At 41.2% G+C, this 17,906-nt stretch overlaps 1 protein-coding gene across 1 annotated transcript in view; it reads right to left on the reverse strand.

Annotated features, from left to right (window-relative positions):
* Positions 1-17,906, reverse strand: part of EXT1 (exostosin glycosyltransferase 1) — a 292,312-nt gene that overhangs the window by 14,369 nt on the left and 260,037 nt on the right. The window contains exons 5-7 of the mRNA XM_030875654.3: positions 8,188-8,320; positions 5,664-5,782; positions 4,306-4,401 (exon numbers count right to left, since the gene is read on the reverse strand). Coding sequence (XP_030731514.1) covers positions 4,306-4,401; positions 5,664-5,782; positions 8,188-8,320 — 348 coding nt within the window. The remainder of the gene's footprint in view (positions 1-4,305; positions 4,402-5,663; positions 5,783-8,187; positions 8,321-17,906) is intronic.

A 17,906-nucleotide genomic window follows, 5' to 3' on the forward strand; every position in this document is an offset into this window, starting at 1 on the left:
GCCTCAACTCAGATTTGGTTTACATGCCGCAGAAGCTACTGGAGGGCTCACGTCATTAAAGGATGGAAAATGCCCACTAGAATCCATCTGTGGGAGCTCAAGGGATATACCTACACTCCAGGCTCTGCTCCTACACATCTGCCACCTGGGTCAAGTGTTTCTGTCTCTTTCTCAGTCTTCCAAAATAAAATACAAAAGCGATCAGCAACCCCGCATACACAGGGCTCAGAAATCTCAGCCTGAAGCAATTCTCCTGACATTGTTTACATGTCCACTAACTAAGGCAGAAGTTATTAGTTGCCAGCTTAGGGGTGCCCTGACCTTTCCCTTGTTAAGCCTACAGGGGAGAGCTGCAGTGACAAGGCCTATAAATTCAAAATAGAATTTTCCAACCAAAGCAGCAAACACATCAATTTTAAACTCAAGGCTAGACATGGAAATTTAAAATGCGGGAGGAGGAGGATATATGACTTCTTTCGCCGTTATGGGCCCAACCACTGGGTTTAAAAGGATCCATTTCCTTTTTCTGAACTTGCTCCATCAATAAGAGTTAAGAGCCCATAAGTCAGCCGCTTCTAAACCTAGTGTAGAAACCAGAGGCTCTCTTTCAAATACCCCGCCTCAGCTACGCTCCAGAAGTTCAGTGGGTTAGCATGGAAGGAGCCAACGTCCTTACAAAGTCAATCCTGAGGGAGCTGGGTTTTCCTTGTTAGCTCATTTAAGAGCTACTTAGCTACCATGCAACAGCCCAAACCCTTCTAGAATGAACGAACACAACTAGGAAATGACCTAGGCTCAAGAAGTTCCCTGTCTAGTAGGGAAGATAAGAAAGGTTCATAAGTAATAATACAAAGCACCATGAGAGGTGACGTTTTTCAAGCACCTGCCATGTGCGTCCACACTCCTAAGCAGCAATACGTTTACATGGACAGGAGCAAACCCTTTGATCCTTTTAGCTGACCTGTTAGGTGTTACGACTTCTTCCACTTACTGAAGGAGGGACTGAGGCACACAGAATTAAACAACTTGTCTTAGGTCACATAGAGGAAGTCTGACCCCAAAGCCCGTAATACAAACCATCACTTTACAATGCTCCCCGCCCAGAAGAGGAGCTGACATCTACTGAATCCTGAGTGTAGAACAGGTACAGGGCTGAGCACCTGCAATGCAGTATCTCATTCCATCATCGAAATGGGCCCAAGTCTTAGCCCAGGTGCCCTAGAATACAGTCTAAAGCAAGACTTAAGTGCAAATGCTTTATCAGGCGGCGCGGTCCCGACGAGGGAGAAGGAACCACGTGACCGACTGGATTCAGTGGCCAAGGTGAAGTCTAGGACTCAACAAATGGCCAGAAGCCCAGACATACATACGGCTGCGAGAATGGGAGGTATCTTATAAGACACATCTGATAAAGCCTACAAGAAAGGTACTATGATTATCATCTTCATCTTAGAAATAAAGAAACTGGGACTACTAGCTGGGAGTGAAGAGTATAAAATCAATCAATGAGTCTGTGCACAAAAATGCAATACTAACCATAGGAGTCAGAATGGCTCCCAGTCTGTCCGTCAGAATGGATCCTATTTGAATATCCTGACATATTCACAGAGAGACTTACCTACCAGAAGGAGATCTAGTCACCCATGGAAGCATAAAAAAACAAAGAATTTCCAAGTGCAAAGTGAAGAGAACCCATCTGAGGACTGTTCAGGGCTTCAGGCACTGGAACTGGGGAGACAGATATATGAGGTTATAGGCAGTCCCTTTTGTGAAACCATACCTATTGGTGAGATGAATTCATAAGGGTAAGTAAGACCGATGCCAAGAGGCATGTGATTATTCTCATTAAGTGCTTACCAATCAGCTCTCTGATAACCACACTGCTTGACTCCAGTCCTATGAAGGCTGTGACTATATCTGTCACATTCACCACTGTGTTTCCTCATGTTGCCCAGCACACAGCAGGCAGCCTACACTGAAACTCAAGAGACAATGCACGGATCACCTTGTCCACGCACGTGACAGTTACAATTCTCAGTGCATCCTGCTGAACTATATGAAATGGCCACTTGTAGCCACCCAAATGATGATTTCAAACGGTGCAACCTAATACCTTGGTCGTTCTTATTCTGGCTCAAAGAGGGTTTACTTAGTGTGAGACAATCTCTCATGACCTAACTCTCTGGGGACTGACGTAGGAAGTCTCTTAAGATGACAATTGCAGTGTCATTTAATAGAAACTAATTTCCTCACAATGGATAAGATCTATAAGAAAGCCACCAGCAGAAGCTTGAGAAAAAAGAATTCACCTCTGGCAGCAAAGAGTGGAAGATATTTCAAAGAGGAGGGAGCATGTGAACCAGGGCTTAAAGAATATATGGGAATTTCAATAACAGAAATGAACAGCTGAGGAAGGAGGGTCAAGACTTACAGCAAATGGGAAAGACAACATTTAGGGGTAGAAAGGGACACAGTGCTGTTAACTGTGACTGATGAAATCTATAGAGGAAAAGCAATGAGAGAGAAGATTGGGAAGGCCAGCTAAGGCCAGATTATACACGGCCTCTGATGTTAATTGAAAGCATTAGCAAAAAGACTCCCTTAAGGGCCATGAGATGATTAAGAAGATCATTCCGTTCTAGGCAAAATGAACTGGAGAAGGGAAGCAGGGGCCAGCTAGGCAGCCAGCACCCCTGAGAGACTCTGATGGACACCTCAAAACAAAAGTAAGGTGGAAATGTCCTTTTTAAGATAAATGTTACGAAGAACCACTACTCTCAGACACAACTAACTCAGATTAATCAGCTAAGCAAACCTCACGCATCACCACCACCATCAGCAACCTCATCATCATCTTCATCACGTCCAGAAAGATCACCATTGCCAGGCCCTGAATTTATTTACTCCTCAGAGTACCCCATGTGGTATGTGTTATTATTCCCATTTTGTAGATGAGGAAACTGAGGCTCAGAGAAGGAAGGTATAGTCAGGGTCACACATCTCCTGAAGAGTTAGTATTAGGACCCAATTCAAAAGCCTACGGCTGTCACTATGGAAAACGGTATGGAGGTTCCTTAAAAAACTAAAAATATAGCTACCATATGATCCAGCAATCCCACTCCTGGGCATATATCCAGATGAAACTATGATTCAAAAAGATACACGCATCTCTACGTTCATAGCAGCGCTATTCACAATAGCCAAGACGTGGAAACAACCTAAATGTCCATCAACAGATGAATGGATAAAGATGTGATTCATGTGTGCACACGTGTGCACACACACACACACAATGGGATACTACTCAGCCATTAAAAAGAATGAAATAATGCCATTTGCAGCAATATGGATGGACCTAGAGATTATCATACTAAGTGAAGTCAGTCAGAAAGAGGAAAACAAATACCATATGATAACACTTACAAGTGGGATCTAAAATATGACACAGGGACTTCCCTGGTGGCGCAGTGGTTAAGAATCCGCCTGCCAATGCAGGGGACACGGGTTTGATCCCTGGTCCCGGAAGATCCCACATGCCACGGAGCAACTAAGCCCGTGCACCACAACTACTGAGCCTGCCCTCTACAGCCCACGAGCCACAACTACGGAGCCTGTGTGCCACAACTACTGAAGCCTGAGCTCTAGAGCCCATGCTCCACAACAAGAGAGAAGCCACCGCAGTGAGAAGCCCGCACATTGCAATGAAGTGTAGCCCCCGCTCGCCACAACTAGAGAAAGCCCACGCGCAGCAATGAAGACCCAACACAACCAAAAATAAATAAATAAATATCTTTTAGAAAGTTAAAAAAAAATGACACAAATGAACTTATCTACAAAACAGAAATAGACTCACAGACATAGAGAACAGACTTGTAGTTGCCAAGAGGGAGGGGCGTAGAGGAGGGAAGGAATGGGAGTTTGGGATTAGCAGATGCAAACTACTATTTATAGGATGGATAAACAACAAGGTCCTACTGTATAGCACAGGGAACTATATTCAATATCCTGTGATAAACCATAATGGAAAAGAATATGAAAAAGAATATATTTATGTATAGTTGAGTCATGTTGCTGTACAGTAGTAATTAAAACAACATTGTAAATCAACTATACTTCAATAAAATTTTAAAAAAAAAGCCTATGGCTGTCAAAGCAGAGGACATTCAGAGACAGGTATGGTTTTGGAAAAACAGTCCAGGCCAGCACTTCCCAGGAGGAAGATGGCTAAGACCAACACCCATGGTGCCCCACTGAAGACACGAAGGTTCCACACTGATTCCACAGTGAAGTCCTCTCTGGTCCTACCTTGCTTTCTCCTTCAATCACGATGACAGGCACGGCAGTGGCAGGCCAGCGGTGTTTGGCTGGGAGAGGCTTGTCACAATTCCATAGAACTATGATCTGAAAGGGACAGGGGGTCATGAGATGGCTTGGTAGGGCTAGATTTACATAGGCCTCCAACCCAAAGTTCCTTCTTACAGACAGAGAGAGAGGAAATGGGGATATAAGCAAGGCAGGATGGCAGACCTCAAAACTGAATTTAAAGTGAGTCCACTCCCCTCTGTACACCCGAAACTAACACAACATTGTAAATCAACTATCCTCCAATAAAAATTAAAAAAATAAAAGTGAGTCCACTCCTACACAACCCTCAGAACCCGATCACTCTAACCACCAAAGAGAGGGGACAAAAAGAGTAACCTAAGGAAAACTGTGTCAAGGGGGTAGGACAAAGCTGGGGAGGAAAGAAGTCATTTCAGGGTTGCTGGTTTTTAACAAAGTGTTTTTCTGAATTCTGATGTCTTATGATGACGAGTAAGATAACGACGCCGATCCAATTGAATAAAAAGGCACACTGAACGTCTGCGATGCATTCACGCTACACCAGGCAACATGGGAGAAAGAAGAGAATTCAAGATAGGACTGGCGTGAGCTCATGTTCTGGATTCTCCAGGATGGTTGCTGATTTCCTGTGATCCTCTTATTTCCAATAAAAACGTTTAGCTCCAAAATGCATACTTCCACGTGATTCCATTCTTTCGTCGTGTGTAAACCTTCTTGTGTAATTTACAATTCAGAAAAACCACTGTTAAGAGTACGAGAGTGATACTAATTTGGAAAACATGATTACCATAGGTATCATCTTCCTTTCCCAATTTTATAATTAGTCACGGTGGCCGTGAAAGAAAAGTTGACGCCTCCTGACACCAACGAATTGGTTTCTGCTGTGGAATCTGAGTTTTCTGGGTCCTCTCAGTGGCCTTTCTGACGTTCCTTTATCACTCTGACACGTAAGAATGAAAGAATGTGCCTATGTATTCTTTAAAGAGTGTATTGGTATATATCAGGCTGGCCAAAAAGTTCGCTCAGGTCTTTCCGAAAGATGTTAGAAGAACCCGAATGAACTTTTGGGCCAACCCAATATTTAACTTTACCCCAGGGCCAAGATCTCTTTGTGACCCACCCCTTACCTGTACCAGATTTCACTTCCAAGAACCTCTAAGCTGCTGAAAAGGGCGTAACGAGGCGTGACAAAGGAAAGGGGAGTAACGGGGCCCGACGTGGGGAGCACTGTGTGTAGCCGGGAAGGCACAGGGAGGGCTGGGGGGCTCTGGTCCACTGAGAAGGAGGGCGCAGGCGCCGTGGTCAACACTGCCACTCACCTGAGCACAGTACTGGGATTTGGCGGCAGCCACGAGGAGTTTCAACACTGGCTGGGACTGAGAGACCAGGGGGGTCACCGCGTGGATGACTGCAGTGAATTTGGAGGGGGGCTTTAAACCTGAAACAGAAAGGGCAGAGAGGCCTAATGAAGCACTGAAAAACAAGACTTAGAAAATTCGTCCTCTCTGCTCTGCCTCGCCCTGGAGCTAATGTTCCCTTCCAGTGTATTTTTCCTCTGCCTCTTGTGTCCTGACAGAACAAAAACAAGGTGAAAAGCTGCTAGTTAACTGCCGCCTGAGTCTAGGGACCTGGATGATTTACAGTTCAATGCCCATTTCCAGATTCTTCCTTTGATAGTCATTTCCTTCCTCCCTTGGGGAGGCATCTTTGATCTCCCTTCTGTTTTGTAGGCACCCAAAGCCTAATTATGCACACACACCACTACTCACCACTCTCTACCCAAGAAAGGATCTAACTCCAGTCACTTACGTCTTAGGATGGATTTTTGTAAACAGTGCTCTCTCTTCCAGGCTATGTGCATCTGTCTTACTCTTAATTATGTAGTTAAGGGGTTTTTGCCTGTTTGATACTATTTCAGATAATAACTAGCAAGTGGTAAAGGTTAAAAGAACAACGTCCAGAGCATGAGTGTCTATGTCTGAAGCTCAGTTCCACCACTGAGTGGTGGTGGGATCTTGGAAAAATTACTTAACCCTCTGTGCTTCCACAGCTGTGAAATGGGGCTGACAGCCACGGTATCAAAGTTACGGAGTTGTTATGAGAATTAAATTAAATGAGTTAATTCATACAGAGCACTTAGAACAGGACCTGCAGACAGCAAGTGCTCAGCATGAGCTTACCGCTACCATAATCACCATCATCACTATTTCAGAGTAGAAGCTGCTCTACTCCCAAGAATCTCTTCTTTGTGTACCAGTGACACAGCTGAGAGGAAAAGTATGTGGTCCAGACCTCTGCCAACTGTGCGCTCTAAGGCCCGAGGTGGAAAGGTACTATAAATGTACAAAATAACAACTTCCACCAAAGAGAAAGCAGTGAGATGGCTTCTCCCGCAAAATGAGTTTTTCCATGAGAACCCACTAAGAAATTGGAGACAGGTTAAAAAGCCTCCTTAAGGGCTTCCCTGGTGGCACAGTGGTTGGGAGTCCGCCTGCCGATGCAGGGGACGCAGGTTCGTGCCCCGGTCCGGGAAGATCCCACATGCCGTGGAGCGTCTGGGCCCGTGAGCCATGGCCGCTGAGCCTGCGTGTCCGGAGCCTGTGCTCCGCAACGGAAGAGGCCACAACAGTGAGAGGCCCGCGTACCACAAAAAAAAAAAAAAAAAGGCTCCTAAAACTTCATTAGTTTAGAGCCACTAATTTCACATTTTAGTAGTTTAAACATGAACAAGATAGTGCAGGGACATTCAAGTTAAGCTTTGGTAGTGACTGGACAAAGGCAAGAATCAGACTATATATATCTCAAAGGATTATACGAACATTTTGCAGGGCAAATTATACCATCCGACTAGTACTTTAATTGCATGTTAGAAAGAAGCTAGCTTTCCCACTATCTAGATACACATTCAAGGCTTTGCCAAGTAAGAAGAATAAATATGATAGAGGGGGTTCCCTTTTTTAGCAGTGAGGACAAGTCAGTGCTTTAAGACTCTCCTCTAACAGTTTAAGAAGCACCAATTACACACTTCTAATGTGCTAACTCTGCTAACTCCACACAAAAATCTGGAGTCTTTTTGCCATATCGACTTGAAAGATGCTTTATTATCCCAGGGTTTCTCAAATTTGGAACTATGAATGAGGAGAAGTGTCCAAGATGTTACTAACACTAGAGCGAACGGGGCTCCAAATACGTATATGTCTATGGCGGTAACGGCCTTTTGTAAAGCTTCGTCCCTCTGCCGGTTCCCTTTTCCCCGTTATGACTAGACTAAAAGCTGCTTGAGAACAGAGCTTGTATCTCCTTTGACTTTTTATTTCTACCACCTAGCACTGCATTAACATGGCAAAGAAGATGAGCACAATAAATGTTGAATGTGAATAAGTTTCTCCCCTATCATATATTCTTAAATCTATTTCCTTTCCGTTTATCAGTTTGGTTTTTCTTTGGTCTGAGATAGAGAAGTTGCGATTGTGGAGAAAAACAAAAAGTAGGGAGAGCTCTCCTAACTCCATTTTATATAAGATGAGACTTAAAATTATAGTGAACCCATTGTCATGTTCAAAATGATCTGTAATTTGGGAAGCCTATTTCTCAAAAAGAAATGACTCTGCTGAATGTAAAGTACAGCGGCTCAGGTAAGAAAGGAGTTTCTCACTTTGCAATGCTCTGCTGGATTTATAATTCTTGACCTTGATACACCGTTTAGGACAGGGCTCTAGAAAGCAGTCTCCAACACAGGATGTTGCAAAGACACCGCGGTGGAATCGAAAAATCAAGGGACTTTAGTTCTGAATGACACCTGGCAGGTAAACCAGAATAACTCCCTGGAAGGCACTCACTTACCTAAATTAGCATAGTAGTAAGGGAAATCTCCCAGATAAGATGAATACTGTGGTAGGACGAACAATCCTCCAGGATGTTTGTTCCATATTAAACTGTTACGGGATATGTGCTTGAATATTCTGTCCTGAATAATCTAGAAAATGAAAACATGGCACATGGTGAGAGGAGACTGACGGTATCAGACGAGGAACACAGTCAATCCAAATTTGAGGGCTGATGGCACTCAAAGTAGTGAGTCTCCTCCCCCACCCCCAACCTGATTCTTCACTGAAACAGCCTGATTCTTCACTGATTCTCTGACACAGAGTGACAGAGCAATGGAAAAGAGTGAGAGAGAGAGAGAGAGAGAGAGAAGGAGATGAATAATGGCTAATCCAATTTCCTAATTAAACTGCAGTTTCACCATAAATTCTATCTTGTCTTTCTATAATAATAAGTCCACGCTCATGTCAAATTAGAGTATGTAGAAGAGTTTCCCTGATGGCTGAGATCTAGCAGTGCTTCCAGATCCACATCAGGAAGATCTGTTCTCAGGGCACAGAGATGTCCATATAGAGACTGAGCTGGGAGCATACGGAATCCCGAAGCAGCTGAGGTTTTGATCTGTTCCTTTAATTCAGGAGGCAGATTTATTTGCTTGACATATCTCATTGTCCTTTCAAATTCAAGTATAGGACTTTGGGGTACTAGTTAGCTGAAGTTTTTCTACTTTTCATCTCAAAAAGTAGTGACTTAACAATTGCTCAAAACATCCTACATAACAGGACAAGAACCATGGCATACGGAGAATAATGATAGCCAAGCTAGTTCATTAGTTTCTTTAGACTTGAAGACCTTGCAGATCATTAAATTCTACATTTAGAGTCAAACATTCTCCCATCCCGAATCATTTGTCAGATGAATGTGATTAGTCCACTTTACAGTGGACTTTCAAACTCTTGTAATTATACCATCCACCCATTAAGATATGATTTGGCAAATAATTAACTTGATACAGAATTTCATGTTTTCAGCAATTTTTTTGTACTTAAAAAAAAAAAAAAGCCTGGCATATATCTTTAGAGATTTAAGACCTAAATCATCATTTTCCAGGTCCCCATTTAATGCAATGTGATTTTAAGTACAGACCATTTTAAACAGAGTTGTATTATTTGCTAAAGTTATTACCACCCTCATCTCATCCCACATGGTGACTACACAAGTAATAAAATCAGCTGCATTTATCTTTGCAAACCTGATTGTGTTTATATTTCTTAATGAGAGAGAAGGAAGCAAGGAGGAAATTTAGAAGAACTCAAATATCTTAGTTCAATGATTTCTGCATTTTCTCTTTTCCCCAGATCAAAACTGCTCATTTTATATGGATTGGCAGAGGTTTCTAATTTGGGGAAGATTTTAGGAACCTTGCTCAAGCGTTAATGTTTGCTCTTTGTGGTTCAACAGAGATGTGTTAAAATGCTATTGTCTACGCATTAATTGTAAGAAAATTGTCATGGTTGTGCAGGGTTTTTACATGGCTAGCAATTTCACTTTGTACACCATTTATTCCAGTTTTTAATTATTTGTACCTTCCAATTCTACTGTCTACTTATTTTCCTTTATAGGTTTCCATTTAGATCCTCCCTTTTTTTGCTTTCCAAATTCATGTCCCTTCTAGCATGTGGCTGCTTAAATAAGTTTGGATATCAAGACACAGAAAACATTGACAATGGATGGTGTCATAAATCCAACTTACATACAAGTGACATGGAAGTCAGAGATGTCACAAATTGGGTCCCTATTCACTTTGGGTCTCTGGGTGGTGTGATTCTCAATGTCATTGACTCTTTTTGATTCAGTATCACAACATTGTCATCTTTTTGAAGACAAGGATATAAGTTATAGTATTCCTCGGAAGTTTCAAAAAGCATTTTATATTCTCTTCAAACAGGGTGATATCAGCAAAGGTATAAGAGCAATAGCAAATGTGGAAGTTAACTCAGGTTAAGCAATTTGCCACCTTTATGACTAACTAGCCTCATATGTAATAAGCAGTAATATATCACATTAATTATAACAATGTTTCAGAATCTATTAGGAAAAGTTGCCTAAATCTTCATACTTAAGACTTGAGTTTTTTAAAAAATCTCATTCCTGTGTTCATTTTCTAGGCATGGATTTTTCCATTTCTATTTTTACACAGCTATACTATCACAGATATTATACATTATAGATCTTTCCATATTATTCATAGCATTCATGGTTTACTTATCCTAAATGTCCAACAATAGTGCAATTATTTCCACGCAAAGCAATGAACATATTTATGAGTTAAAACTTTCCACATTTAGGACTGATGCTTTAGGATTTTGTCAAAGGGTATGAACACTTTAAAGGCTGTTCATACGTATTACCAAATGTCTTTCTGAAATGTTGATATCAACTTGCCTTACCAAAAGACTGACAGAGGATGGATCTCATTTCACCAAATAGAAAGGTCATTTTGTCCCTCTCCTAATGTCCAATTCTCCCTATTGCTACACTGGACAGCACCCAGGAGCCTTTCAGGGCCCTTAGTACTCACTCTCAAACGCTGTGAATGAAGACATCATATTGAAACGTTGGACACTATAAAGAAAATCAACACATACATACACGCAAACACAGGCACAAAAAGTTTACACAGAATTTTTTTCCTTACAGCCCCGAATGGCACCCTCAATAAGGATGATATTTCTTATTAACATGAATTCAAAGGGAAGAATGACAGGCTCCTTATTTTTCATTTTTATGTGCCATCTATTTTTAAAATAATGGACAACTGATTATAGGTTCCAGTCATTCTAGGTGGCCTTGACTCTGTCTCTCTCTTTTTTTTTTTTTTTTTGCAGTACGCAGGCCTCTCACTGTTGTGGCCTCTCCCTTTGCGGAGCACAGGCTCCGGACACGCAGGCTCAGCGGCCATGGCTCACGGGCCCAGCCGCTCCGCGGCATGTGGGATCTTCCCGGACGGGGGCACGAACCCGTGTCCCCTGCATCGGCAGGCGGACTCTCAACCACTGCGCCACCAGGGAAGCCCTGACTCTGTCTTTTGACCAATACAATGTTGCCTAATACACGCAGTGCCACCATATGCCACCTCATTCCAAACCAAAGCAAAATCTCCTATTTCTATTCTCTCACTGATTTTAAACTTTCCTTATACAACGGCATCAATAATACTATGGTCTGAATGTGCATATGGTTAGATAAGTGAAGAGAGAAACAGACAACCCTTCATAAAACAGCACTTAAAATTGTGTTTCCAAGCTACTGTGAGCTGTTTTCATATGTCATTACCATTGCATGCCATTTTCTTTTGCTCACCCTGATTCTGACTGAGCTCCTAAGGTTCAATCCTTAGTGCCAGGTTACTGTTGTGCAGTATTCTGACAAATAATGGAATCCAAGAACACTGTCTTTGCAGTATTTGATCACTGTCTCTATCATTACTTCTCAATTTGCACCAAAAAATGAGCTCCGAAGAGCCTAGCTCTTATTAAATAGCTCCTTAATTCCAAGGTGCAGAATTAGGAAGTTTCAAGCAGACTAGAAATACTAGGCAAATCCCAAGCAGGAGAGAGTGCAGCACAGCTGAACGTACTAACAACTTGACCCTGGCATTGGAAAGAAAGATGAGGTGTCCTGTTTCCAACGGTATCTAAGCACTACCTACAGCTCTAAGGCTCATAATCACCAAAGAGCAAGTAATTCCCTTCCCGCGACTCAGAATACAGCACGTAAGGAAGAAAGAGTCTCCGGGTAGAGCATCCCCAAAGCAAGGGATCTTCAAATGTACGTTGTCCAAGGGTGATGCTGCATTACCCTGACCATAGGCACTCCAGCAGGAACTGAAGGACATATTATCTCAAGTAGGAATTTTTGATTTGTGATAGTTAAATCGTTCTTATGAACATATTGGTTGTTTATCTGGGTATGTGGATGGCATTTTCTGGTATTTTTCTCTGCTTTTCTGTTTACATTGGATCCTGGTAATCTAAGCTCTGGATTAAAAAGGGAAACTGGATGGTATCTCTCATGCAATTCAGCTGAGAGGTCAAATTGTTAAAATCCAATTTTGGAACTATATGAGGAGTTTTTGTCAGTTGCAATAAATTTGAATGAAGTATATGGTTAGAGTGTTCTAAAAACAACTGTGCTCCAGGCCGCATGGGTCCTTGAGGGCATAGGAGGGCGTTTGCCCTGCCCACTCGGGCCTGGGGAGCCTGCTGAGCTCCCAGGCTGGTCCCCTGCCCTCCAAGATCCCCCCTCCCCCCAGCCGCATTGGTCCTGGGGGCATAGGGGGGAGGCCAGGGGAGATCAGGAGAGGTAGGCGGGAGGGGCTCTCTGGGACCGCAGGAGCAGGAGAGGAGAGGAGGGCGTTTGCCCCGCCCACTCAAGCCCAGGAAGCCTGCTGGGCTCCCAGGTGAGGTCCCCTGTCCTCTGAGACCAGGGTGAGGGGCACAGCTGGGTCCCTTCTGTTCCTTCAGCCTGAGCCCGACTTCCCACAGGCCCCAGGGCCTGTGGGTCCTGAGCATTGGCCCCGCCCACCACCCAAACCTCACCCTTGCTTAGGCCCCACCCTGCACAGCCAAGGCCTCCCCCGACTTTTTTTCCCCCTCCTCCGCTTTTTCACTATTATGGTACTGCTGTACCTTCCGGTTGTTGATTCACCTATATTTTTATTTTCATATTCTTTCTAACATATCTGTTAGTTTCCTAGTCTAATTTTATTTTTTACTTTGTTATGTTCTCTCTCTCTTTTTTTTTTTTTTGCCACCCCACATGGCTTGCGGGATCTTGGTTCACAAGAAGGGGATTGGGCCGAAACTCCTGCGGTGGGAGCTCTGAGTCCGAACCACTGGACTAACAGAGAACCTCAGACCCCAGGGAGTATTCATCGGACTGAGGTCTCACAGAGGTCCTCATCTCAGCACCAAGACCCAGCTCTACCCAATAGCCTACAAACTCCAGTGTTGGAATCCACAGGCCAAACAACCAATAAGACAGGAACACAATCCCACTCAAAAAATAAAGAGAGAGAGAGAGAGGGCAAAAAATTATGTCACAGATGAAGGAGCAAGGTAAAAACCTACAAGACCAAATAAATGAAGAGGAAATAGGCAATCTACCTGAAAAAGACTCCAGAGTAATGATAGTAAAGATGATAAGGATCTCGGAAATAGAATGGAGGCATGGATTGAGAAAATACAAGAAATGTTTAACAAAGATATAGAAGAACTAAAGAACAAACAAACAGAGATGAACGACACCATAACTGAAATGAAAAATACACTAGAAGGAAACAATAACAGAATAACTGAGGCAGAACAAATAAGTGAGCTGGAAGACAAAATGGTGGAAATAACTGCCAAGGAGCAGAATAAAGAAAAAAGAATGAAAAGAATTGAAGAAAATCTCAGAGACATCTGGGACAATGCTAAAAGCACCAACATTCAAATTATAGGGGCCCCAGAAGAAGAAGAGAAAAAGAAAGGGTCTGAGAAAATATTTGAAGAGATTATAGTCAAAAACTTCCCTAACATGGGAAAGGCAATAGTCACCCAAGTCCAGGAAGCACAGAGAGTCCCATACAGGATAACCCTAGGAAAAATACACCAAGACACATATTAATCAAACTAACAAAAATTAAATTTGAAGAAAAAATATTAAAAGCAGCAAGGGAAAAACAAACAATAACATCCAAAGGAATCCCCATAAGGTTATCAGCTGATTTTTCAGCAGAAACTCGGCAGGCCAGAAGGGAGTGGCAGGATATACTTAAAGTGATGAAAGGGAAGAAACTACAACCACGATTACTCTACCCAGCAAGGATCTCATTCAGACTTGACAGAGAACTGAAAAGCTTTTCAGACAAGCAAAAGCTAAGAGAATTCAGCACCACTAAACCAGCTTTACAACAAATGCTAAAGACACTTCTCTAGGTGGGAAACACAAGAGAAGAAGACCCACAAAAACAAACCCAAAACAATTAAGAAAATGGTAATAGGAACATACATATCGATAATAACCTTAAATGTAAATAGATTAAATGCCCTAACCGAAAGACACAGACTGACTGAATGGATACAAAAACAAGGCCCATATATATGCTGTCTACAAGAGACCCACTTCAGACCTAGGGACACATACAGACTGAAAGTGAAGGGATGGAAAAAGATATTCCCTGTAAATGGAAACCAAAAGAAAGCTGGAGTAGCAATTCTCGTATCAGATAAAATAGACTTTAAAATAAAGATTGTTACAAGAGATAAGGAGGGACACTACACAGTGATCAAGGGATCAATCCAAGAAGAAGATATAACAATTATAAATGTTTACGCACCCAACATAGGAGCACCTCAATACATAAGGCAAATGCTAACAACCATGAAAGGAGAAATCAACAGTAACACAGTAATAGTAGGGGACTTTAACACCCCACTTACACCAATAGACAGATCATCCAAACAGAAAATAAATACGGAAACACATACTTTAAATGACATAATAGAACAGATAGATTTAACTGATATTTACAGAATTTCCACCCAAGAGTGGCAGAATACACTTTCTTCTCAAATGCACACGGAACATTCTCCAGGATACATCACATCTTGGGTCACACATCAAGCCTCGGAAAATTTAAGAAAATTGAAATCATATCAAGCATCTTCTCTGACCACAACACTATGAGACTGGAAATCAATTACAGGAAAAAAAACTGTAAAAAACACAAATACATGGAGGCCAAACAGTGCACTACTAAATAATCAAGAGATCACTGAAGAAATCAAAGAAGAAATTAAAAAATACCTAGAAACAAATGAAAATATGACGACCCAAACCTATGGGATGCAGCAAAAGCAGTTCTAAGAGGGAAGTTTATAGCAATTCAATCTCACCTCAAGAAACAAAAAAAATCTCAAATAAACAATCTAATCCTACACTTAAAGCAACTAGAGAAAGAAGAACAAAGAAAACCCAAAGTCAGTATAAAGAAAGAAATTATAAAGCACAGAGCAGAAATAAAGGAAATAGCAATGAAGAAAACAATAGCAAAGATCAATAAAACTAAAAGCTGGTTCTTTGAGAAGATAAAAAAAATTGATAAACCCTTAGCCAGACTCATCAAGAAAAAACGAGAGAGGATGCAAATCAATAAAGTTAGATATGAAAAAGGAGAAATTGCAACTGACACCACATAAATACAAAGGATTATAAGAGACTACAAACAACTATATGCCAATAAAATGGACAACCATGAAGAATTCTTAGAAACGTACGATTTTCCAAGACTGAACCAGGAAGAATCAGAAAATATAAACAAAACTATCACAAGTAATGAAATTGAAACCGTAATTTAAAATCTTCCAACAAACAAAAGTCCAGGACCAGATGGCTTCACAGGAAAATTCTATCAAACATTTAGAGAAGAGCTAACACCGATCCTTCTCAAACTCTTCCAAAAAATTGCAGAGGGAGAAACACTCCCAAATTCATTCTACGAAGCCACCATCATCCTGATACCAAAACCAGAAAAAGATATAACAAAAAAAGAAAATTACAGACCAATATCACTGATTAACATAGATGCAAAAATCCTGAACAAAATACCAGCAAACAGAATCCAACAACACAGTAAAAGGATCATACAGCATGATCAAGTGGGATTTATCCCAAGGATTCTTCAATATACACAAATCAATCAATGTGATACACCACATTAATAAATTAAGGTATAAAAACCATACGATCATCTCAATAGATGCAGAGAAAGCTTCTGACAAAATTCACCACCCATTTATGATAAAAACTCTCCAGAAAACGGGCATATAGGGAACCTACCTCAACATAATAAAGGCCATATATGACAAACCCACAGCAAGCATCATACCCAATGGTGAAAAACTGAAAACATTTCTGCTAAGATCAGGAACAAGACAAGGATGACCACTCTCGCCACTATTATTCAACATAGTTTTGGAAGTCCTAGCCATGGCAATTAGAGGAGAAAAAGAAATAAAAGGAATACAAATTAGAAAAGAAGAAGTAAAACTGTCACTGTTTGCAGATGACATGATACTATACACAGAGAATCCTAAAGATGCCACCAGAAAAATACTAGAGCTAATCAATGAATTTGGTAAAGTTGCAGGATGTAAAATTAATGCACAGGAATCTCTTGCATTCCTATACACTAATGATAAAAAATCTGAAAAAGAAATTAAGGAAACATTCCCATTTACCATTGCAACAGAAACAATAAAATACCTAGGAATAAACCTACCTAGGGAGACGAAAGACCTGTATGCAGAAAACTATAAGACACTGATGAAAGAAATTAAAGATGATACAAACAGATGGAGAGATATGCCATTTTCTTGGATTGGAAGAATCGGTATTGTGAAAATGATGATACTACCCAAAGCAATCTACAGATTCAATGCAATCCCTATCAAACTACCAATGGAATTTTTTACAGAATTAGAACAAAAAATCTTAAAATTTGTATGGAGACAAAAAAGACCCTGCATAGCCAAAGCAGTGTTGGCGAAAAAAAATGGAGCTGGAGGAATCAGACTCCCTGAGTTCAGACTATACTACAAAGCTACAGTAATCAAGACAATATGGTACTGGAACAAAAACAGAAATATAGATCAATGGAACAGGATAGAAACCCAGAGATAAACCCACACACCTATGGTCAACTAATCTATGACAAAGGAGGAAAGGATATACAATGGAAAAAAGACAGCCTCTTCAATAAATGCTGCTGGGAAAACTGGACAGCTACATGTAAAAGAATGAAATTAAAACACTCCCTAACACCATACACAAAAATAAACTCAAAATGGATTAGAGACGTAATGTAAGACTGGACACTATAAAACTCTTAGAGGAAAATATAGGAAGAACACTCTTTGACATAAATCACAGCAAGATCTTTTTTGATCCACCTCCTAGAATAATGGAAATAAAAACAAAAATAAATAAATGGGACCTAATGAAACTTAAAAGCTTTTGCACAGCAAAGGAAACTACAAACAAGACGAAAATACAACCCTCAGAATGGGAGAAAATATTTGCAAACGAATCAACGGACAAAGGATTAATCTGTAAAATATATAAGCAGCTCATGCAGCTCAATATTAAAAAAAAACAAACAACCCAATCATAAATGGGCTGAAGACCTAAATAGATATTTCTCCAAAGAAGACATGCAGATGGCCAAGAAGCACATGAAAAGCTGCTCAACATCACTCATTATCAGAGAAATGCAAATCAAAACTACAATGAGGTATCACCTCACACCAGTTAGAATGGGCATCATCAGAAAATCTAGAAACAACAAATGCTGGAGAGGGTGTGCAGAAAAGGGAACCCTCCTGCAGTGTTGGTGGGAATGTAAATTGATACACCCACTATGGAGAACAGTATGGAGGTTCCTTAAAAAACTAAAAATAGAATTACCCTGTGACCCAGCAATCCCACTCCTGGACATATACCCAGAGAAAACCATAATTCAAAAAGACACATGCACCCCAATGTTCATTGCAGCCCTATTCACAATAGCCAGGTCATGGAAGCAACTTAAATGTCCACTGACAGATGAGTGGATAAAGAAGATGTGGTACATATAGACAATGGAATATTACTCGGCCATAAAAAGGAACAAAATTGGGTCATCTGTAGAGACG

The sequence above is a fragment of the Globicephala melas genome, chromosome 17 (assembly GCF_963455315.2).
Source record: "Globicephala melas chromosome 17, mGloMel1.2, whole genome shotgun sequence".
Classification (NCBI taxonomy): domain Eukaryota; kingdom Metazoa; phylum Chordata; class Mammalia; order Artiodactyla; family Delphinidae; genus Globicephala; species Globicephala melas.